Source organism: Sarcophilus harrisii, chromosome 2 (assembly GCF_902635505.1).
Source record: "Sarcophilus harrisii chromosome 2, mSarHar1.11, whole genome shotgun sequence".
NCBI lineage: Eukaryota > Metazoa > Chordata > Mammalia > Dasyuromorphia > Dasyuridae > Sarcophilus > Sarcophilus harrisii.
The window spans coordinates 387267337-387291860 of record NC_045427.1 but is presented as its reverse complement, the minus strand read 5'-3'; the positions used below and the strand labels follow the sequence as shown (position 1 = coordinate 387291860).

The following is a 24524-nucleotide window of genomic DNA, read 5'->3' as shown; positions in this document are numbered from 1 at the left end:
ACATAACTAGTAACAAATATCTGAGACTGAATTTGATCCTAATTTCAGGGCCATACCATCTAGTTGCTCCTCTTTTATTCCTTTCTAAAATATATTTTCCTCTTAAAAAAAAAAAAAAAAAGTTCTTCCAAGCATTCTAAACTTATGGCCCATCTACTTTTCTTTTGGGGCTTTGTACATCATTTGAAATCATTCTTTTCTTTTGGGTTTGTGTCCTAGACTTCCCTCACAGGTATTATGTTGGAATTTGTTTCTTCTAATAGCCTACTTCTGAAGGCAATATTTAGGTTGGTCTTGCTGTTAACTTTCTTTATTCTAGGAACTTGGGTATGAACTGGGATCTCCAAGTTTTCAGGGTTTCCAAAAGTCTTGATCTACAGCAGGGGTCCTCAAACTACGGCTCTCGGGCCAGATTCAGCAACTGAGGACGTTTAGCCCCCTCACCTAGGACAATGAAGTTTCTTTATTTAAAGGCCAACAAAACAAAGTTTTTGTTTTTATTATAGTCTGGCCCTCCAACAGTCTGAGGGACAGTGAACTAACCCCCTATTTAAAAAGTTTGAGGACCCCCTTATCTAGAGGATTCAGATGAAGCCCTCCTGAACCAATCCCTGCAAAAGTGGCTTATTTGGGTTTGGGTCTGGACAATAGACCTGTAGGCCTGTTCTTAGTTGGATCTATAGTAGACTATTGCTGGACCTGGGAACCATCTTAGTTCTAAAGCCCTTCTAACCTCTTAACTAGACTAGCAATAGTTTTCTAATCTCCTTCCCTCAGGTCTCTGAACAGTCTAGTCCAACCACTAAATAATCACCAATGATTTTTTTTAAAGTATGTCTATGTTACTTTTCCACTTAAAAAGTGGTTCTCTACTGTGTTTAGAATGAAAATACAGATTCCTTTGTTTGGCACTGAAAACTCTTTACAATTGGGCCCCCAAACCACCCTTCTACTCTTAATATACATTATTTATGACTTTTCATGGATCCTCAGTCCAGTAAAATTTTAGTTTTGTTGTTCCTTGATGACAGACTTTGCAGCAGCTGTTCCTCACACTCAGAATGCACCCCCTTTTCTTTTTTACCTCCCAGAGCCTAAGAGCACCTTCTCTGTCAGGCTTTTCTTTATCCTTCCAGCTGTGAGGACCTTTGCCTTTCTTAAACAATCATTTTGTTTACAAATTTATATAAAAGCATATCTATATGTACATGTTATCTGTCTTCCATTAGAATGGAAGCAATCTTAAGGGCAGATAATATATTGCTTTTGTTTTTATATCTCCAGTGCCTGGATTTGTGTCAGCACTAATATACTACAAGTAGGTTATCAAAAGATCTACTTTGTCCATCTCCTTCACAACAACCCAAGTTCTAGTTCCATTTCCCTTTTCATCCTTTTGCCTAGAGAAGATATTTTGTGTCTTTAAGTTTGACCTCTTAGAACTATGCCAAATTCCTGGGATCGTTTGTGATTGCCTCCAATTTCCTTATGTTATTGAAGGGGCAATAGTAATTGCAATCTGTTGTGGTTAGGGGTATACTGAAAGACAGTGTGGTGAAAGGATAAATGACCCAGTCTGATGCAGATTGTCAGTCAAGAGGTCACAAGTCATCTCAAAGACACCTTAGCAGGGTTCCTGAAATTTCCTTCTGGGCTCCAAAGCAGTAAATATCTCTGATGAAAGTTGAGGGCAGATAGGCCACAAGAAAAAGTCTATAGAGGAGGTAGGTGAATCCATTTCAGAACGAATTCAGAATTTCCAATTTAAAAACCATCAAATCTAAGAAAATAAAAGAAAAATAGATAATATTGTGGAGAGATCATAGAAAGATTAAATGTACTACGGGTGAACGAACTAAGAGCTAGTTTAAGAAATCTGGAAAGTAATCTAGAATTCTACTATAAAATGTGACTATGCTCATACCCTTCTGATCCAGATATACTGCTACTAGATACCCCCAGAAAGGTCAAAGACAGAAAAGTTGCATACATATTAAAATACTCACAAAAGTCTTTATGTCTATGTGTGTGTGTGTACTTTATACTTGCTAAGAACCAGAAACAGTTGAAGTTCCCTGAATGGAAAAGGGTTAAACAACTGTGGCACAGAAATGTCCTATTACTTTGCCACAAGAAATATGAAGAATTCAGAGAAGCATAAGAAGCTTTATAAGAATTGATAGAGTGAAAAAAGCATAAATAGGAAAATAGCATATATAAGGTTAAAGAGGAAAAAAATTACAACTGAATGCTATATACTTACAACAGCCAAGAAAATTAAAAATAAAACAAAAGTGGCACCTTCACCTTTGCTAGGGGTGGTTGGGTAAGGATAGGCACCGCACAACAGAGACATACGGGACTAGAGACAGATCTTTTCAGACATGAGCAATTTAAGGATTTTTGCTTCATTCTGCTTATTTATTACAAAGTGCTTTGGGGATGGGGGTAAGAGAAGAGGAGAGATGGTGGGATATGGGATGAGAAGAGAAGCAATAGTGATTCCCGCTCCCCTCCCCACTGACCCCTTCCCCCCAAAAAAAAAGAAGAGGAAAGAGGGTCACTGGATTTTTTTAAATGCAGGAAAAAAAAGCAGAAGGGGGTTGAGAAAGGCACAGACAAGCAGGACAGCTTTGAAACTAATGTATTTAATTTATTAAATAACTCTGAAAAGAAATGCATGTTGTACGTCGAGACTGATGGTTTCATGGGCAATCCTCTTTTTGTGTTGTTCTTCTTTGTATATAGAAATGATCCTGTTTGTAGATATGGTAAATTAAAAAAACAAAACAAAATCATCTACAACAAAAATTAAAAATAATTGAGTCCAACTCTCATTTTATAGAAGAGGGAACTGAGAAATCATTTGCCCAAAGCCATTTTAGTAGCAGCAAAATGAAGACTGAAACAAATCTTCTTGACACCTTTTCAAGTGTCATCAAGTGATGAAAACACTTCCCCCCCCCCCTTCAGGTATATGAGAAGGGCCTTTAATAGGGGATGGTACTATTTTCTGATGACAAAGCAAAGAGAATGGTTTCAACTGCAGCCCTGGGTGATGGTGGTGGAAAGGGGTGGGGGTGGGTTAAATTTGAGGAAGGATTAAGTGAGAGCTATTATTAAATCAAGGGGTATGACAAAAGACCAAAGGAGGATCTGCAACCATCTAAGTAAGTCCGGGTCCTCAAGGGACCCTCGAGGTTGTGAGATTGCCGAAATGTGGTTTCCGCCTCCAATTCTGGGACTTCGGAGCCTCACTGTTCTCTGGTACATCTGGATATCTGTGTGTATGCGTTGACACATCAGGGTCATCCCATGCTGGAGTGAGACAGGTTAGGACTAAGACACTAGGAGGAAAGGGAGCAGGAGTGAATAAGGGTGGATAGGGCAAGCAATGGTTAGAACACACTGGCCTCAAAGGCCCTCCAATCTTCTGTGAAACAAAAATCTGAGTACAGAAATTCCCTGATGAATGTATGGCAAAGCAAAAAGAACAATCTGTCCAATTCCCTTCCCCATCCAATACCAACCTTGGGCTTAGCTGGAGAGGGCCGAGGTCTCTTCTTTACCTCTATCCAATTTTCTGAATCTAGGTCTGGCAGGCTGGCTGAGAGGCCCTTTGGTAGCGTCTTTAGGTTGCTGACCTCCTCTGTCTTAGTTGGCACAGGGGTGGCCGAGCGTGGAGAACCTGGGGCTGATTCTGGAGGGAGTGCTGGGATTAGAACAAGCTAGGGCCTAAATCTTGAATTGTTCCCCCAGTCTTCCCCCTCTCAAGTAGGAGGTAACATTTTCTCATAAGTGGTCTCCCCAGTTTTGCACCCCATCCTGCCAAATTCCCCTCACTAACCTGTCTCCTTCTGGAAACTCTGTCGGGGCACAAACTCGGGGCAGTTGATGAGCTGAGAGAAGTCAGTCTGGGAATAATCTGTCATCGTGGGTCCTGGTAGGGGCCATTTCTCAGGCTGCTCCTTCCTTCGGATTTTCTGCTCTACAATCTCAACCACCTTGCTATCTTTTAAGGCCTATACAAGGAATATACATGTACAGTGACAAAAAATTCCCACTTGTGTTGGTCAGACCCCACTAAAATGCTAGCTAATGGGCAATTTTAGGGACAATCACCGATGTAATATAATAAGTGTAAAGTGTAATATAATAAGATGTAAACTGAAGTGGGCTATCCTCCCACCCCCAAGGCCAGGATCCCTCCTCCCCTACCAGGTCCTGAACTCTACTTTCCCCATTCCCTACTCCCTGGCACCTGGATGATGAGGCCCACTTCAGTAGTGAGGGCTTTCACTCTGTGGAAGGAGGCAATGAGGGTGATGGGAAGGAAACCGTCATTATCCATTTTACGCCGTAGGAAGAAATCTCGCTCCAAATTGTCCACACTGAAATAGTATTCACTATTCGCCAGGAAAGAAAGAAGAGATATGAATAAGAGAGGGTGGGGAAAGAACACCGTGCCTTTTCTGCACACAATTCTCTATAGCTCATTATTATGTACTGAAACCTTTTTTCTCAGAGTCCTCCAGCAGCCCTTTTCTGCACTTAAATCTTTCATTCCCCAAAAAGGTTCTGTGCCCCAGGAAAGGTACCCTCCAAAAAAGGGAGAAAAACCTCCTAATAAAACAAGTGGCAGGATAGTGTAGTAGAGATACAACAGACTGTAACAATATGGCATATGACTCAAGACTAAGGAAATGGTAGGTTTAAATCCCATCTCTGATCTCTAGTTGATTGACCATAAACAAGTCATTGAACCCCTGTGCCTTGGTTTCCCCATATGTTTAAAAAAAATGCAACAAAAAACTCCACCCACTAGGGAATCAAAGGTATTTAAAGACAATCCCATTTCTTATATGTGCTTCTATATCTGTCTCACTTAATAGAGCTTACTGCATAAGACTTTTGTGTAAATGGTAATCCATGTAGAGTGTTTTATAAACTTTAAATGCTAGCTATCATTAATCATATAGTTTCTACTGTTTGTTATACATTGTTTGGACATAATACCCCCATCACCCCAACAAACTATATGCTAAAAGCAAATAGTGCCTTCTTGACTAGTACCCATCCTCCCCTCTCAGTGCTTAGCAGAAAACTGGGTTCAAAGATGATACTCCCATATTGTTGGTTTGAATAGACATGGCTTGACAAAAGCCAAAGGAGGCAGAATAAAATACAGAATTACAGGTTTAGAGCTAGAAGGAATTTGAGATCTGTTGATTTCCTTATCTGTAAACATGAAAATTGTCATTCAGAGAAAATGACTTGCCCTACATCATACAGAAGAACCTATATCTGAACTTGGGTCTCTTGACTCCAAATACAGAATGCACTCCTTAACTATCATACACCATCTTATTATTCCACCAGAAACCCAACCAGGTTCCTTAGACCTTTGAATTCCTTGTAATCCCACCCCTCACTCCAGCCCAAAAGCACAATCATTCTCCTTGCAACCAGCCTTGATCAACTCCAACTCACATCTGTCGCTTAATGTAGTCTTTCAGCAGTTCCTGGTCCACATTATATAAATCATTGCTGCTCACATTGTCAAAGTAATAAGTAATGTTACTTTGGTACTTGGGGGTTCGAGAGCCATCAGAGCAGTCATACTTTCGGTAGCCATACTGGTAATCAAAGTGGGCTGTGAAGTGGGAGAAAGGAGGAGAAAGATGTTATCATATGATGGGAAGACAGTCTCTTTCTCTGTGAGGAAACTTTCCTGGGAAGGACAGACAGGTGGCTGCTGAGGGAACAAAATCAGACAAAGGTGAACGTGGAGGAATAGAAAGACCACCATTCTGGGAATCCTAAATTCCAGATTTGGTCCTGCTTGCTTGGGCAAGTCACAACTTCTCTGGGATTGCATTAGACACTAAGCTTTAACAGCTCAAGTGCCCTTTTAGTTCGAATATTTTTGCATTAAGAATCTCCCAGGTTTAAGTCCATATGAAATTCATAAAAGGAATCCAGAGTAAGACTTTGCTAATGACCTCAGCTTGGCTGAGGGGTGGGGGAAAAGAGGGATCGATTCAAAACTCCCTACCCAAAACCTAAGCACTAGGTCCTATTCCCCTCACCCCATTCTCAGCTCTCACGTACATCGAGTGTTGCCCCGGCCTCGGCCCCGGCCTCTGCCTCGCCCCCGGCCTCGGCCCCGGAACGCGCCCCGAATGGCTCCCCCCTCACTCTTCACGCTTGACGTCTCATCATGGTCAGGCCAGGCCCTTTCCTGTTTGTTGTCCGGATGCCACCCCGGGGAAGAGGGAGGGCCTTGGCTCAGTCCTGGAGAGAAGGGGGAGGGGTGGGGTTCATCCACCTGGGGGATAGCTCCTTTCTGCCCCAGTTCCCTATCTACCCCTGATAGCTTCCCACTCTCCAGCCCAATCACCAAGAAATCCTTCCCACCCAGCAAAGCTCTCAGGTACCTTTGACCTCACCACGGCTGGCAGACGGGTGGCGAAGCTGCTCATTCTGGCGGTTGGTACGTAAAGCAGTTTTGTCTCTGGCCACATCTGACTTCATGTCTATTTGCAATGGAACCCACTTGTGTTTGCTCCCTGGGGAACATCGTGAGCACGTGAAACACCGTTAGGGGAGAGGGGGTTTTTCAGTAACACTTTTTCCCACCCCCTCCCACAGATAGAATGCCCAACTTACAGGTCTAGTCCTTCCCAGGAATCAGGCCACTTACCTTTCTTCTTTTGTCCAGATTTCTGGCCATCATCATCCCCATTTTTCTCTTCTCCAGATTCATCTGACTTAGCCTTTGGACTTTCCTTACTGTCACTCCCATCTCCTTTTTCCTGTTCCTTCATGTCCTTCTTCAGGGGTGGTTTGCGAAGTGGAGCTGGCTTATGGGGCTGGGGCTGGAGGAGAAATAAGGGATTCTTCACAAATAATCCAGTGGGAGAGAGAAGCAGTCAGGGTAGAGGTATCCTCCCTGACCCATCATGTTTTCCTAAATAACATCCCACAAAGAAGAGTGTTGAAGGAAAAATACTAAGTAGTTTAAAAGACCTGGGCTTGAGTGCTGGTAAACCCATGAGCAGGCTGCTTATAACCTCAGGGAGTTTCTTCTATAAGCAAGGTGGGAGTACAATATATGGGGCCAAGCCTTCCTCACACACTGCCTTTGGGACACTAGCTAAGTCACTTAATATGCACTATAAAATTTCTTGCTATTTTTATTATAATTTTTTAAATATGGGAGACAATTCCTGGTTAAATTAAAAGACTAGAGTTTTAATTCAAGCTGTGATATTTACTGTGTGATCCTTGGCAAATGTCCTGGTTTCTCAGTTTCCTCATCTGTATTTGCTTTGTCTACCCTCAAACTTACTGAAATATTGTGTAAATTTTGAAATATTTACAAGAAATGAGTTATTGCTATTATTATTATCACTACTAATCTATACATAGGCCTGCTGGCTACTTAATCTGAAAGATGAAGTCCTGGGCAAGTTAGGGCCTGAAGGGACTGAGGATCTCCCCTTGCGGGAAAGCAGAGGAGAAGCCAGACCCATGGTCACATTACCATCCGACAGAGAGTTTTAGAGGGAGAGCCTTTTAGAGGGAGAGCACACTGGCAGTCATAGCCTAGGGACCTGGCCAGGGAGGTTATCTAGCCTGCAGTCCCAGAATAGCAGTATGGAATAAAGAAACTAGTGAACAGAAAAGGCCTAACAAGGCAATCTAAGGCCTGCAAGTCTTTGGGGGAAACAAGAATAGTTAAGAATAACAAGAATAGGCCCCTCCTGATCTGGAATTCAGGTCCCCCAAAAACATTCTAGCCAGAGAACTTAGTCTAGATCATGGTAGTAGGTATGATAATACTCCAGCACAACTTCAATTTTATACTATTTCTTATCCCACCCCTATCTTTTTTTTGGTTCCTAGATCCCTGAAATCAAAGGTTAAGAAACCAAGTTGGTGGGGAAGGGTAAATGCAAAGCTGATCTCAATTGGACCAACCCTATCCTCTTACCTGAACACTCTTGTGGGCTATCTCCCCAGGTGTGGGCCAGTTGGTAGCATCTCCAAAATCACTAACCTGCAAAGCAAAATTAGACCATTCTCTTAACAGCAATGTGCCCTTATCGCCTTTTCTCCCCTTATCTCTCAATTCCTTAATTAATATAGGCTCTTCACTAGCCCCCCCACTCCTCCCACCTGTATTTAAAAATTTGCCATCAAAGCAGTGGGTGACTGGGGAATGAGATGAAGATAGAAAGACTCAGAATCATCTCCTCCAATAGCCACCCTTAACCCTAACTCTGAACAGCTGCTATTTAAGTAAAGCCTGAAGGGGAAGTGACAACTGGTACCATAGATGGAGTGAGCTCCAGGAAGAAAAACCCAATCTCATAAGGCCCTAGGTAAAAGGAAAACTGCTCCTGGAAAGCACCTCCAGTTGATAGATACCATTAACATACCTTGCTACCTTTTCGAGGTTTGGGGTTGGCTGCCCTCACCACTTTGGCCGGAGCTGAATGCTCTATGGGGATAAGATGAAAAAGACATTGGTTGAAGCAGAGGCAAGCAGGAGAAAGAGCACAATCCTGCCCTCTCCCAAATGAACTTCTATTCCCTGTCCCCCCTCTCCCCCTGTTGCACAAATAGGTCCCAAATCTGAATCTCCCTGAGATTTGTAAAGCCAATATTGGAGGGAAGTAAGGATTGAACAAAGAAGGCTCAAGTGATCTACATTCAATGGAAAACAGCTTCTCAATCCTCTTGTTCTGCACAGGCTTTAAAAACAGGGCTGGGACATAATTGTGGAGAAGAGAACCAACCAAAAAACAAAAACAAAAACAAAACAAAACACAAGTGGAATGAGGCTCAATGTTTCTATCAGTGTGTGTATGCGCGCACACATGCATGTGTGTGTGATATCACTGAAAGCATCCTGCTAACTCTCTAAAGCTTACAATCCTACAATCCTTATAGCAATGCCCTCTAACACAAGTGGGAAAATTCAAGCTCAGGAAAGCTTAGATTCTGACCCTTTAACCTTTTACCTCAATTTTCTAACACTCTGTATCCAATGTGATAGGGCTAAGGATAGGTCAAAGTCCACTTTTTTTGGTGAGCTTTCATGACCCAGGTTGATGAATACACTTCCATCACTGAAACATTAAACATATCTACATACAAGGAATATGCACCAAGTAGGGTGTTAGGCTGATGCTGAATCAAACCATTAAACCCAAGCATTGAGTTTCTGCATTGAACATAAATATCTTAACGTCATCAGGCCAAATCTAAGTCTGCTACACTAGATCTAAAAGCGCTGTGGGAAGGGATGTTAGTTTAGAGAACACAAAGAGTCACAGGGATACCAAAAGACTAGCCAATAAAAAAGACCAATTTGGAACTAAGAAACACAACACAACCTTCTATTGGGGATTCTTCCTAATTTTTAGCTCTTTTGCTTTATAATTTCTATCTACTACAAATGTAGATCAAGTCACTCAACTTTTATTATAAATAAGATGATCTAAAGTTCCTTCCTGCTTTAAATCCAATGATGCCATAAAGGGAATATGAAAATAAGGGCGTCAGGGAAAAGCATAGGAGGTAGAAATGGGGAAATGATACCATGTACCCTAGGAAGGAAAATCAGAATGGGCTCCCAAGAATTCAAACAATTAGAAGCCCGAAGCCGTCAGTCTACATGTCTCCCAAGCCTGGTAATATAGAGTCCATATCACTGTTCTTGAGGTTCAGAGATTATTACTAAGGGACAGTTACATAGGAGACCCTTGCTTTGCCAATGAATAAAAATAGATAGAGGTGGTGAGGAATGAATGAACCAGTCCCAGTTCTTCTATCACTACCTGGCTGAGCCTCAGGTTCCTCCTCCTATAAAATCAGGAGAATAGTATTATACGGTATCTGAGGTGGCTCAGGTAATAACATTATTATTAATAAACTCTATTACAGGTCATAGGTAGGGAACCTTCCTGAGATTTTGAAGAAACGACTTCCCACCACCAAACACTATTCTCTCCACCAGGCCTCTAGCCATTAAGTTGCCAATATAGCCAGAGACCAATGACCTTAAAGCCAACAAACCCTTTAGGACTCAATACCCAGGGTTTTTCTCCCGTTCTTACCTCCCACCTCCTTCTGCTGCCTTATCAGCTAGGTACCAGCTGGAGAAGATGACATTTCCCAAACCCTGAGAGGACAGAACTCACTGAGCTGATTATGAAGGAAATGTTCTACTCTTTGGTCTGACCAATGTTCTCTTAATGAGCAGAAAGTGTCCCCACCCAGCTTTTTACTGCAGCATTCCTGACAACAGCTCCCTAGGGAAGACACTGTTGCTTTAAAGACACCCCACACAGAGGTAGGCTACAAATCAAATTTAAAACTGTCCACTGTCTGTTTTCCCCTTTTCCCACCAACCCCTCCCTTCAGAGTATACAGTAATTTTCACCTACTTGCCCATATTTCCAATCAGCCTGGCACTGCCCCAACGTCTGGGAGTTCCCAAAAACTTGGTGTGATTGCCACAGTGTATTGGAAAGAATACTTAGACTGGAGTCAGAGATCTGGGTTTGAGTCTTAACTGTTGAATATTCACGTAACTGTGATCCTAGGCAAATTTAACCACTCATTTATTTTTCCCTTGGCAAAAAACCGGGAATGCCATTATTTTCATAGGTTACTATGTTATTATGAGGAAAGCACTTTGTAAACCTTAAACACAATATTAGAGATTTAAAGTTGGAAGGATCAAAAGACCACCTTCATCTTGTGCTTGAGGAAACAGGCATAGAGGTTGTAAATTATACCCTAGCAAATCAGTTATTTTAAGAATCAGAGACAGAATTTGAACCTAGATCCTTCCTGATTCCAAACCCCTCACTTTATCAATTTAACCACCTGAGCTTACTTTCAAATGAACAACCTTGAGTCAGAATCAGGTCTGTGAGAGAAGCCTTTTTAGCTTGGTTATAGGTATAAATAGCTACTGTTACAATGAACACACCAGGGTAGCTGCTCTAGACCAAAACATACCTCTCTGACCCCACGATTTTTCAAGTTAACTTCTCTGTGCCTCTGATGGAACAATACCTTACAAAAGTTTTGGAACACAAAGTAAGAAGATGGCAAATTAAGGAGTGCTTGGCTGGTCCTATTCCAGAGTGTGATGAGCATGAAATTGACAGTGAACCTGGGTTGAAATCAAGATTTATACTTGTATGACTTTAGGCAAGTCACTCCCTTTCTTCTTGGAGCCTGTTTCTTCAATTATAAAGCCAGGGTGAAGGTAAACCAGAGTATAATTAAGGCTCCTTCTAGCACTTAAATTCTATAATTCTAATCTACATGAATATCTGAAACAAAATTCACCCTTCTTGCCACATGCACAGATGCTCTTACTCTTTCCATTTTTGGTACAACTTTACACTCAAAAAAGTGAGAGGGTTGCAGTACTAGGAGCCCAAGTGTTTTATAACTGGGTGGGGAACAAGTCTAAGAGGAGGTAGAGCAGACTGAGGGCTTTCATGGGTTGGAACATGCTATTTTAAAAAATTAAATAGCAGCAACTCACATTTCTGTAGTGTTACAAGAATTTATAAGGAAAATTTTTCAGAATGATTCTTCGAGCAAAGAAGCATAATTATTATCCTTAATTTTCAGATGAAGAAACAAACTTTTATGAAGTCTGATATCCAAGATATACAAGGAATTGAACATAAAGAACCATTCCTTAGTACAGAAGGCCGAAGATTAAGAATAAATTGTCAAAAGAACTATAAAGAGGCAAACAGTTATGTCAAATGTTTTAAATCACTACTATGGAAATATAAATGAAAACAACTCTGAGCCTTTACCTTCCAACCATCAGAGAGGGTAAGAAACAACCAATTGGTGTTGAAGAAGCTATAGAAGAATAGGCACAATACTATACTGCTGAAGGTGTGAAATGTTCTAACCTTTCTGAAAAACCATTTGGACTTAAAGAAAAATAATATGCATGATTACTTATATAATACACTTCTTTACTATCTTATACAGAGTTAGGGGGCCATAGATGGGGTATATTGCATAAGTAGCATGTTGGTTTTGCTTAAATGTTTTTTATATAGTATAAGGAAGTGTTCTCATTGGAGATAGAACAGGAATTATGCTATAAAAAAAAGAGATCAATAACATTCTTCTTCCAAGTTCATGTCAATCACACCATACTTAAATTCTTTGCCTAGACCTACTCCTTTTCAATTAAGACTTTATAAAAAAAAATCCTCCATTTCTTGCAGTGAATAGACTGGGACATGAGCCATAGAGTCCAGACTACCAGGCAAAAAGAGTACCAAGGAAGCAGTTTAAAACGTCACATTGTATCATTACTGATCTGCAGGGGGAAACCTATGAACTATTGTGTCCAAATTCTTTCCATTTATCCCTTTTCTTGCTTTTCTAATCAGTCACAACAGACCAGATCTTCCCTAAAAACTGTATTTACAGTATATGTGGGTAGTGGATTTTTAAATAGTCCCTAACATAAAATCTCAAGAAGCATTTAACAAGTGCTTAATATATACCAGAGGTAACTATGATGAGTTGCAGGGTATACAAAAAAGGGGGAGGGAGCACACAAGGTCCTTGCCCTCAAGGAGATTAAATTCAAATGGAAGAACAGTTATATACTAATCTATGAGAAACAGGGAACACAATCTGGGGAAAATGAGAGGGGCTATGACCGACTGGTTAGGTTTCAAAAATGTAAACAGTAGGCACTAGACTGTAACCCTTTCATTTTATAGTTTTCAAAGACAATAAAACTAACTCCCATCAATTTGTATGGATAAACACAAAGATGATCTCAATGAAAAAACACGTCTTTCAAATCTACTTTATATTTGAGAATAGACAAAATTGCAGAGCTAGAAGAAATCATCTCGATCCAACCCACCAAGGAAAAACTAAAACTCGGAGAAAGACAGTGATTCCGCTAAGGTGATATTACAAGGCAGCTATAGAGTCAAGCCTACAAATTCAGTTCTGCCCCAGGAGCCCTGATTTCCTACTGACAATAGGTACAAAATAAGTAGAATAAGAAATGGTGAGTGTATTCAGGGTCATTTCTGTTTTTCAACACCAACTATTTATCAGTTAAAATCCCCCAGAGCTCATGGAGGGTGGGTAGTTGAGAGAAACAAGGAAAACTTGAAAATCTCAAGAGGAAGTTGTAAGAGTTTCATGAATTGGGCCGGAGGGAAGGGGTTCAGAGTCAGACTAGGTCTTATTTGCATTTGATGCAAAAGAAGAGGCTGAAAGAGGTCAAGCTAAACTAAGCCAAGCCAGGGCCCCCTCAGAACTGACTCAGCAATCCAGATCCCAAAAAGGGAGGAGACTTTCCCTGTTCCTAGACTAGGCTTTAGGAAAGGGATTTTGAAAATAGTGTATATTAAACAGTGTATTCTATGCACAGAGCTCTGAGTAGCTCAAAATACTGGCTTGCTTAATGAATGAAAAATGATGAACCATCAGGAGATGCCTGAACATAAACCACACTCCTCAGCTCACTCCAATACATGGGTGGGAGGTAGAATGGGGAGCCAGAGTAGAAAATATAGCAATTGGCATCTTCCTCCCACCTTTTAGGGAAGTCCCTCCCTGTGAAACTCCAGCAGTTTCTAGGTAACAAGCAATTCCACAACCCCAATTAGGATGCTTTATAGATCTAAGTAATGGTGCTATTAATCTTTAGGGGAGAGCAGAGGGAAAACCCACATAGAATGGATTCAGAGCAGTATAAGTGAAGGAGTAAATTCTGCCCAGTTTAACCCAGTTCATGACACCAAAAGGTTTTTCAGGGGCCTATACAAGAGGGAAGCAGCACTAATAGCGAGAGCCTAAGTTCCAAAAGCAGTCCAAGGGCCAGTTACCTCAACTCAATCAATTAATCAATTAATATTTATTAAGCACCTACCACCAAGTGCTTGATTGAGTGCTATGCACTGGGTTTAGACAAAGGCAAAAAGAATATTCCTGGCTTCAAGGACCTTCCAATGTAATGGGAAAGAAAACAAACTAATAAATATATACAAAGCAAGCCACACATAGGACAAATAGAAAAAAATCAGCAGACAGAAGGCATGCGAAGGAAGGTGGGATTTTAAGATGCAGTTAAAGGAAGCTTTGGAAGTGAAGAGAGAATATGAACAAATGTCATTTAAAGACCAAGGCATTCCTTCAGCAGTGGCCCTTGATCCAGAGATCTTGGAGGGGAAAACTCCTCACCTATATCAACACTTTAAAAGGAGAACACTACTGGGCTTATAACCCAAAGAGATACTAAAGAAGGGAAGGAGACCTGTATGTGCCAAAATATTTGTGGCAGCCCTGTTTGTAGTGGTTAGAAACTGGAAAATGAATGGATGCCCATCAATTGGAGAATGGTTGGGTAAATTGTGGTATATGAATGTTATGGAATATTATTGTTCTGTAAGAAACGACCAGCAGGATGAATACAGAGAGGCTTGGAGAGACTTACATGAACTGCTGCTAAGTGAAATGAGCAGAACCAGGAGATCCTTATATACTTCAGCAACGATACTGTATGAGGATGTATTCTGATGGAAGTGGATTTCTTCGACAAAGAGAAGATCTAACTCAGTTTCAATTGATCAATGATGGACAGAAGCAGCTACACCCAAAGAAAGAACACTGGGAAAATGAATGTAAGCTGTTTGCATTTTTGTTTTTCTTCCTGGGTTATTTTTACCTTCTGAATCCAACTCTTCCTGTATAAGAGAACTGTTCGGTTCTGCACACATACATTGTATCTAGGATATATTGTGACATATTTAACATGTATAGATAGGACTGCTTGCCATCTGGGGGAGGGGGTGGAGGGAGAGAGGGGGAAAATTGGAATAGGAGTACAAGGGATAATGTTGTAAAAAGTTACTCAGGCATGGGTTCTGTCAATAAAAAGTTATAATTATTTAAAAAAAAAAAAAAAGATGGAAAACAAGTTATGATCTCCCAAATCCATCTCTCATAAAATCTTTTCCTTCTCTGGTACTCATTTTGCATATATAAAATGAGAGGGCTGGATTTTCTCCTTTCCAGTTTTAATTTTTTGTTTAATGCACGTGAAAAGAGGTTACAGTCTTTTAAGTTTCTGTTTCCCCCAAAAAATCTATCACACATCAAAAATGGAATTAAAAACTCTTTTTTTTTTTTGCTCATTGTTCCCAGTTAGGAAGCCCTGGGCTCTGAAATTCTAGGACCGAGTGTAAACTCGAACAAGTCATAGATAGAACCACTCAGGTCTGAGCTACAGTTTCCTCATCAGTCAAATTAAAGGCTCGAGCTAAATAGCCTCTGAGGATCCCTCCCAATTCTCAATCTACAACTCAATGATCCATTTCGGCCACAATGTATTCCCAGCTCGACAAAGACCCAGTCACTGACCCCATTACCCACATTAATTAATTAGCTTTTGCTCCTAGGGCCCTTGGGTGAACAGTATTTCCTCCTCAATTCTGGATTTGAGTCCCAAAAGGCTAGAGTTTTGGGGACAGGGAAGCCACCTCCCTTTTTCCTGGGGCTCAGCCCTATCTCAAAACAGCTCTGGGTGTCTTGGATCACATTAGTGAGAAACCTTCTAATTCCAGTCCTCTCTCCTTCCAACTAAGCATTCAAAGGCCTTTTAGGGAAAATAACTCCTCAGGCCACTCAAGGCAACACAGAAACAACAGGGCATGCTCACTTGAAAAGAATACTGGATTAGATGCTAAAAGACCGCAGGGTCAGAGCTGTGGTTTTACAATAATCTAATGACCTTGGATGAGTCATATGACCTTTACACTTCAGGGTTCCTCATTTGTAAAATGAGACTGAATTAGATCGGTGTAACTAAACTTTTCCTGTGTCACAGACAGTCCCCGGGCAGTCTGGAGAAGTCTGGACCTCTGCTCAGAATAGTTTCTAAATACATAAAAGGACAGGTTAAGAAGCCTAAAATAGATTTTTAATGTTCTTTGTAACTAAACAGCACCTAAAGTCTTACCAATTAGGCAGACAGAATCCCAGATAGAGGTACCTTCCCTTAGAAGACAAGCAATAAGCAATCAAAACTTAGGGAAAGGAGCTATGGTCATATGATAAAACTGCATCTAGCAACTTCCTATCCCTTACTCATGCTGCCAAAGCACCTTGGCCCGAATCAAGTAAATAAGAAGGGAAGTAGACAGGCAAAACAGATGTCCCAGACTAGGTTAGAAGGGTGGACTTCACTGAGAGGCAAGAGAGGCAGGTAGAGAGCCCGTTCTATCATTTCTCCCAAAAAGTGACACCATTCCCCAAAGGAATTTAACCCCAACAAATACTGACAAACCCTAATAAAAGCCATGACACTCAGAACCAAACAGCCTAATACAATGAGAAAAACTCACCCTATGTTTAACTGTGCATATAGTGTGGGGATTTCTAGCCACCACCAGTACTGGACCCATAAGAGAGTTCACTTTATACTCCCAAAGCACCAAATTACTCTCCCCACATCACAACAAATTCAAGAAATAAAGAAATTCAAGATTACAATACAAGTCCCTGTAACTTCAGACTATACTGATAGCTCTCCTCCCAATGCCAACCTAGATTAACAGAGTGGACCAGGAATCTACAAACCAGTCTAAGAAAACCTGGGAGTGGGTGAAAGGGGAGAGGTCCATGAACTTTGGTGGAAAAAATAATATCTTTATGTCATTGTAATTAGTTTCCTCTTCTATACTGTAAAGTTTCCTGCAATGACTCTTAGTGAGGGTTCTCTAGCTCCTGAGAAGTTTCACAAAGCAAAATAGAGCTGTCTGAAAGAGTATGGGGACCCATATTCGATCTCCCCACCTGTGATCATCCATCATGATCTAGGGATTGAGTGGTGGCAGAGCCTATGAAAAGCTAAGTGTTTTTTCAGTTGCAGGAGACACAGAGCACAGTGTAAGAAGCACAGATTTCCCATTTTTACCTTCCACTCTTAGCTACAAAGCAAAGGGACAAGAAACAGATTAACTTCAGGACCTGCTCTCACCTTGAATTCTAAATGCTAGCTACTCTCTGGGACTTCTTTCTCTGCCTGTTTTTCAGAAATATCCTGCCCCCCCAATCAAAAAGAATCAATGAAAAATGAAGGGGAAGGGGAAAGAGGAGAGAGAGAAAGAGAACACACCTAAGAATGTCAAACCATTTTCTTCAAGTCCACTGGAAGCCAGAGTGGATGGCTGAGCTGTGTGTGTCCCTCCCTCATCAAGGCAGCTTCTGGGTGGAGGAGCCCCTGACAAATAGTCATGTGACCCTAGGCCATTTGAGAACCTCAGCCAACTATATTTAGTTCACAGTGACCTGGATGGCTCAGACCACCCCTCCTCTCATAGATGAATGTATTCCAATCCCCAATCCTAAAGCCTCTCAGATTCACTCACCTAACCCCAAGACCAGCCTGAATAAAACGAATGAATGTTAGTGATCACACCAGCCCAGATGTCCTCCTGATCCTTCACAGATGAGATAGGTGTGTGCATGTGTAGGGAGGGCAGAGGAAAAAAAGAATTCTTTGCAGAGCTACTGTGAATATAAAGTATTTGCAAATCTTACAAATGTTCTATAAATAGCTTACAAGCTGCAGAAATCCTACCTTGAAACACTTACTAGCTATATGACCCTGGGGAAGTCATTTAACTTCTTTATAACTCAATTATCTCACCTTTAACATAAGGAGGAGATACAACTCACTAGGTGGTGGGTATATCCAAAGATAACTATAATGTATGAAAAAAGGCTACCTACAAAAACTAAAAGGTAGACATTATTAGGTCTGTATTCCAAAGAAACCATAAAAAGGGGAAAAGACCTGTATGTACAAAAGCTATTTTTTTGTAGTGGCAAAGAATTGGAAGTTGAGAGGATGTCCATCAATTGGAGAATGGCCGAACAAGTTGTGATACATAAATGTAACAAAATACTGTGCTGTAAGAAATGATGAGCAGGCAGATTTTAGAAAAATCTGTTCAGACTTACATGAACTGATGGTGAGTGAAGTGAGAAAAACCAAAATATTGTGCATAGTTAAGAATTACAATGACCAATTATGACTGACTTGGTTAATTTTTTTTCTCAGCAATAAAATGAAATATTGAAGATAATTCCAAAAGACTCCTGATGGAAAATGCTAATCACCATCCAGAGAGAAGCAATGGAGTCTGGAATGCATATTGATGCATCCTATATTCATTCTGTCTTCCCCCTCAAAGTTTTTCACCTTTCACAACACGAATTTTACATGATTGCAAACATATAACTTATATCAAATTGCTTATTGTTTTTAGGAGGGAGAAAATTTGGAACTCAAAATTTTATAAAACATTAATGTTTAATATTGTCTTTGCATGTAATTAGAATTAGAATAAATAAGGTAGTTTTTTTTTTAAAAAAAGGAAAAGTTTGAATAACATGAGAGAACTAGAAGTTGAGACATATATGTAAGGCAGAATACTTCCCTTTTCTGAAACTATCAGTTTGTTCTGTTAATCTAAGAGTACTGGACTATGGACTAAAGGTCCAGTCTGATTATAAAATGACATTAAAACAAGGTAAGGAAGGAGTCAAATCTGCTTTATAGTCCTAACCTATCTCTCATTTCCCAAGGGAGATTGGCTACCTCTCTGGTTTTCATTCTCTTCATTTAAAAAGTTAAGGTTAAAAGCCTGAGTGACTTTTTGTTTGTGTTTATATTTCTTGTCGCAAACTAAGGTCCTTTCTGACTTTATCATTTTATATTCCAATGTCCCCTTTGACTCCACTATTCTGTGTTTTATGTGTCAAGACTGAAAAGCTTATGATGACCACTGACAAAAGTTGCACTACATAGCTGATTACTAATTCTTGATTGTTCACAGCTGTATCATTTTTCCCTTAGAGACTATAGTAAAACAAACAAACAAAAAAACCCTCACATTTTCACAATGTTTTTTCAATCTATGATTTCATTTACTCCTCACAATTAACTCTATGAGGAACCTATAGCAAGTGAGTCAAGGTTCCAAGGACTTATTCAGTATTGATTCAACAGATAGTAAGAAGCTGATCTGGAATTTGAACCAGAGTTTCAACTCCCGATTATATTTCCTTTACCAGGCTGTAAAATAACAATGTCAATATTTATAGGGCTTTTTAAAATGCTATAGACAATAGTAACGTTATGCATCAAAGGAGTTGGGATAAGATCCTCTAGAAGAGTTTAGATGGGAGCCAGGAGATAATCAGGGATATAAAGCTCTCACACCTTATCACATACTTTTCAAATTCAACCCATGTAGGAAACTGAATTTTGGGTACAGAGACCCCTCAGAAAGCAGAATGCTAGCACTAGAAAGGGATACTGAAATCACATTAGAGTAAAAGAAAACTGAAGCAGAGACACAAAATCATACAGGTAGTTAGCAGAAGAACTTGGGACATAAACCTAGAGCTTCTTCTGATTCCAAGCCTAGGACTTTTAAAACAACAAAAAACACCCACGGTCTCTATGATCTAATTTGGATACAATGTTAAAACTGGGAGAGACTTTCAAGATCGACTAAGTACACTTCAAAGACAAACTACCAAGAGCTAGAGGGGACAGGTAACTTGCTCATGTTTGGTCACACTTGGCTAGGAAGACAAAAATTTCAAAGCCCACAAAACGGTTGGAAAAGTACCCAATCAGGTTAGCATTAATCTGCACTATAAAATATATGCAAAATTCCAATGTAGTCTGGGGCAATTGGCTTCCTCAAATGAAAATATCACAGATCCTCAGGATCTCACAGCATTTATGAAGATCCAAGATGGATATAGAGTTCATATAAGTCTTTCCAGGTTTTAGAGACTTGCATGAACTGATGCTGAGTGAAATGAACAGGACCAGGAGATCATTATATACTTCAACAACAATACTATATGAGGATCAATTCTGATGGATGTGGCCATCTCTAGCAATGAGATGAATCAAATCAGTTCCAATGGAGCAGTAATGAATTGAACCAGCTACACCCAGTGAAATAACTCTAGGAGATGACTATGAACCACTACATAGAATTCCCAATCCTCTATTTTTGTCCGCCTGCATTTATTTCCTTCACAGGTTAATTGTACATTATTTCAAAGTTCGAATCTTTTTGTACAGCAAAATAACTGTATGGACATGTATGCATATATTGTATTTAACTTATACTTCAATATATTTTACATGTAGTAGTCAATCTGCCATCTTGGGGAGGAGGTGGAAGGGAAGGAGGGGAAAAATTGGAACAAAAGATTTTGCAATTATCAAGGCTGAAAAATTACTCATGCATATATCTTGTAAATAAAAAGCTATTAAAAAAAAACCCTTTCCAGGTTTTTCTGAAATCTGCCCATTCATCATCTTGCAGCACAACAGTATTCCACCACAAATGTAATTGCTAAATATTTTTGTACAAATTACTTTGATCTCTTAGTAAAACAAATCTATTAATGCTGGGTCAAAAAGTGTATATATAGTTGTTCTCCAGAATGGTTACATCAGTTCACAACTCTACCAAAAATGCAAGTGTGCTTCAATTTTCCCACATTTCCTGTTACATTTGTCATTTTCCTTTTATTAGTCAACCTGATAATTAACCTTCTAATTTTGAAAGTGTTTTTTCCCCTAGTATTAGGAAAAGATATAGTCTCAACCTAAATTTACAGATCATAGTATTATTTCCCAATTTAAAGAATGGAGTCAAGCCACACTGCTTATGTCATCCCTAACTCAAAACAATCCATCCTGTCCCCTTCCTTCATAACCTCAGCCTCTTCAAATCCTACTTTCCTCCCAATCTTAGCTCAAGAGCAAGTTCCTGCATGAAGCTTTTCCTGATTTCCCAGATTCAGGGCTTTCCATCACAAATTACCTTTTAACAATGTCAATGATAATAATAATAGCAGCTAGTATTTATGTGGTATTTGCAAAGGTTTGCAAAGCTGTCTGTCTATAAATATTATCTCATTTTATCTTCATAGCAGTCCCCGAATGAAGGTGCTATTATTATCCCTATTTTACAGACAAGAACATAGAGACAGTTAGGTTAAATGACTTGCCTGGGGTCATAGCTATTAAGTGTCAAATTTGAATTGAGGTCTTCTTGATTTCAGGTCCACTGCTCTGTGTACTATGTACTATGTCGCCACCTAGCTGCATGCAGACTAATGTATACATAACTGTGTCCCCCACAATTGTCTATATGGGAGTTTTTGGAGCACAAAGTTTCCTTTTGGTCTTTTTGTAACCAAAAGCTTACAGCAGAAAGCCAGTTTCCCTGAAACTAAGCATTCTTTACTTTAAAAAGATAACTATTTCAATATAATTAGTTTTTTGCTGTAATGCTATGCATTTTAAATTATTATTCTGAGAAGAGGGCCATTGAGATTTACAGAGGAATTCACGATCCCAAAAAAGCTTAGGAATCCTGGGTCTGTAACAAGCTCATTGCCTTTTAAAACATCTGTGGCAGAAGATAGCAATGTGCACCTGAAGATCCCTGAAAGGAACAGAAGTAGAAGAGTCACTCTGTGCTTCCCCCCAAGACAATAAACAGCTTCTTTGAATAGATAAAGCCTATATTTAGGGACCTTATGTCCATGCTGCTAGACCTTGTCCTGATCACTATAACTCACTCCTACCAGAAGTCAGTGCATGACTCAGCAGTCTGAAATTCAGACAGGCCTCTCTCCCTTCTCAGAGCTTCAATTTCCTTCGACTCCCAATAAATAAGGATCAAGGGCTAACTACACAGCAAGGAGAGAGTCCTCCAGAATAAGTTGCTGTTTAGTTATCCCCTCTCCTTCAAGCAAATATAGCAGAACAATATAGGGCTAAAGCCAGAAAGGACTCCTGAGGATTTGTCTAATCCAACCACTCCCCACAACCAACTTTACTTTACAGATAGGGAAACTGAAGCCACAGGGAAGTTTGCCCAAAGTCACAAAGGAAAGCAGCAGAGTTGTGGTTCAAACTTTAGACTTGTTTCCAATTTGTGGTCCCCCCCCCCCACACCTCTCACTAAGAAATTCATATAAGTGCTTATCTGTTAAACTCTTACATTCAATAATAAAAAGATACTATGGAATCCTAGGACTGGGACTTTTACTTCCACCTTTGCTATTCACTATATAATTGACATAGGAAAGCCATTTCACCTCCCTGGTCTTTGTTTTACCCTCTATAAAAGCTGTTGAACTAGATTATTTCTAAGGTCTATATTTCAGATATTATTCATTCATGATCAGATAATTTAACTTATTGGGGCCTAATTGGCACAACAGAGGGATAAATTGTTCTAATGAATCAAAAAGTAAATAAAAGCAGAACCGATCATTTTGTCTAACATTCACCCCTTTCATTTACTCAAACATTAGTTAAATCATCAAGTTAACTGAAAAAGGTCATGCCAAATTTACTTGCTAGACAAGAGTAAGAATATGTATACAACCAAGACAAGCACTGTTTTTCAGATTTTTAAATAGTCAACAAACACTTGTTTAGTGCCTGAGGAAAACTGTAGAAATAAAGCTTGATACTTCTCATTTTACAAGGGAAGAAACTGAGGCCCAGCTGGAAAGCAAGTGACCTACCTCCTCACAATCACATAATGAGTTAGTGACTTAATAATTGAACCTAATCTCATAACACTGGGACCAGTGAGTGTTCTTTTCATTCCCTCACTATTCATTTTGTGCTCATCTATTGTTATTTCATTGTATTCACCTTCTCCACTCCCTATGCCTACTTTAATTGCTCTCTGTGTCTGACATCTCCCCACAAGAGAAGTACATATTCTGCCCAGGACCAAGGAGTATGCTGTGATTGGGGAGGGAATGAATCATAATCAAACACACAGATCATACTAGTTAGTGGGGAGGTGAGCACTTGATTCCAAGTATCAAGGAATAGTGGATAGGACGCTGGGCCTGCAGCCAGAAGACTCCTATTCTTAGGTTCAATTCTGACCTCAGACACTAACTAGCTGTGTGACCTAGCCAAATCTTCCAATCCTGTTTGCCTCAATTTCCTTATCTGTAAAATGAGCTGGAGAAGGAAATGGCAAAGCCACTTTAGTATCTTTGCTAAGAAAATACAAAATGGGTTCCTAAAGATCAGACTAGTTATGTCTGATCAACAAGCTGAAAGAAAACTAGAAAACCATCTATTTCAACCGTTCCCTTTACAAATAAGGAAAGCAAAAGTGACTTCTTTCAGGGTCACGGAAAATAGATAATGGCAGAGCTGGGATCAGACCCTAGGCCTGTCTTCTGAGACCTAGCCTAATGCCTTGCCTACTACACCGCATGGAGAACAGAAGGGAGGCCAGAAAGAAGCACTGACAAGCAGGTCAGTTTAGAAAGCTATAGGAGGAATTTAATCTGTACTTTAAAAAGCAAGCTGCACATAAAAATTGTGTTTCATGTACCATCCTAATATTCTGTCCTACCATGTATATAGGAATTTCCATTTTAGTTGAGTTTAAGCTTAGAATAAAATTAAAAAACAAAACAAAAACAAAGCCAAGAACAGCTTCATGTTTAAAAGTGAGAGCTGGGCCTCAACAGATAAAGAAGTCTGATCATATGGAAAAAACACCAAAGGAATGATGATCCTGGATATAAAAATGGGATGTAATGATAGGCTCTCATTGCATACAAAGATAGTATGTTAGAGGTCCTAGATCTCACAAAGTTAATTTCCTCTGCTCTTTTCCTATTCACAACACCAAAACACAAGTATTGATTATACCAAGAAAACACAAGCTAGGCTCCTTCCCACACAGTGGCCTTAGGTTCACATAAGCATCATTCCCAGATCTGCTGTTAACCAGAAGCATGGACTTTAGCAAATCATTTATGTTAATTATCTTTCTGACTTCAAGTCTAAGGCTTCGTATAGTATCACACCAAACCTTGAGAGCCTAACGACATAATTCCTCCGAGATCCTCACAATGGGTTTGATTTTTGATCAGAAGTGTCAAACTTGTGGCCCCTGAAGGTAATACCACAACCAAACGAAGACGTCTTTTAAAGACTAGAGAATCGTTTGTCTTCCTGATAAACCCAGGCCCAAAGTCTACATCTATCAAAATGAAGGCAATAGATGCCCATGGCCTCTCTAAAGGGAAAATCTTCTTTGGCAATTATTTTGACTTCTAGCAATATCCTAAGGTACTAAGGAGTTGCTATTCTCACACAGCCCAATTAAGCGTCAGGAAATTGTGGAATCTCTCTCTGCCACTAGGGGGCCAGAACTCTCTGATTAAGATAAAACTAACTACAACTCTCCACCTTTCTTACGAGATCACATACTCCAAAGCTCACTTGCCCTAAGGGTAGGACTGTGAAAGTCAAACACTTTCCAGGGACCAAAAGAACTCCAGGCTGGTCTAGTTTAAAAAAAAAAAAAAAAAAAGCAAGCCCCTCTAGGGCAGAAGCAAAA

The 24524-nt window shown here is 40.0% G+C and overlaps 1 protein-coding gene across 4 annotated transcripts in view; it reads right to left on the bottom strand.

Moving 5' to 3' along the window:
• LARP1 (La ribonucleoprotein 1, translational regulator) overlaps positions 1–24524 on the bottom strand; it is a 53260-nt gene that overhangs the window by 13724 nt on the left and 15012 nt on the right. The window contains exons 2-10 of one of the 4 annotated variants that reach the window (XM_031953579.1): positions 8445–8506; positions 7997–8062; positions 6704–6878; positions 6438–6536; positions 6112–6294; positions 5491–5653; positions 4262–4406; positions 3848–4022; positions 3531–3700 (exon numbers count right to left, since the gene is read on the bottom strand). In XM_031953579.1, the coding sequence (XP_031809439.1) occupies positions 3531–3700; positions 3848–4022; positions 4262–4406; positions 5491–5653; positions 6112–6294; positions 6438–6536; positions 6704–6878; positions 7997–8062; positions 8445–8506 (1238 nt within the window). Of the gene's footprint in view, positions 1–3530; positions 3701–3847; positions 4023–4261; positions 4407–5490; positions 5654–6111; positions 6295–6437; positions 6570–6703; positions 6879–7996; positions 8063–8444; positions 8507–24524 lie in introns of all 4 variants that reach the window. The other 3 variants (XM_031953578.1, XM_031953577.1, XM_031953580.1) reach the window with 3 other exon arrangements.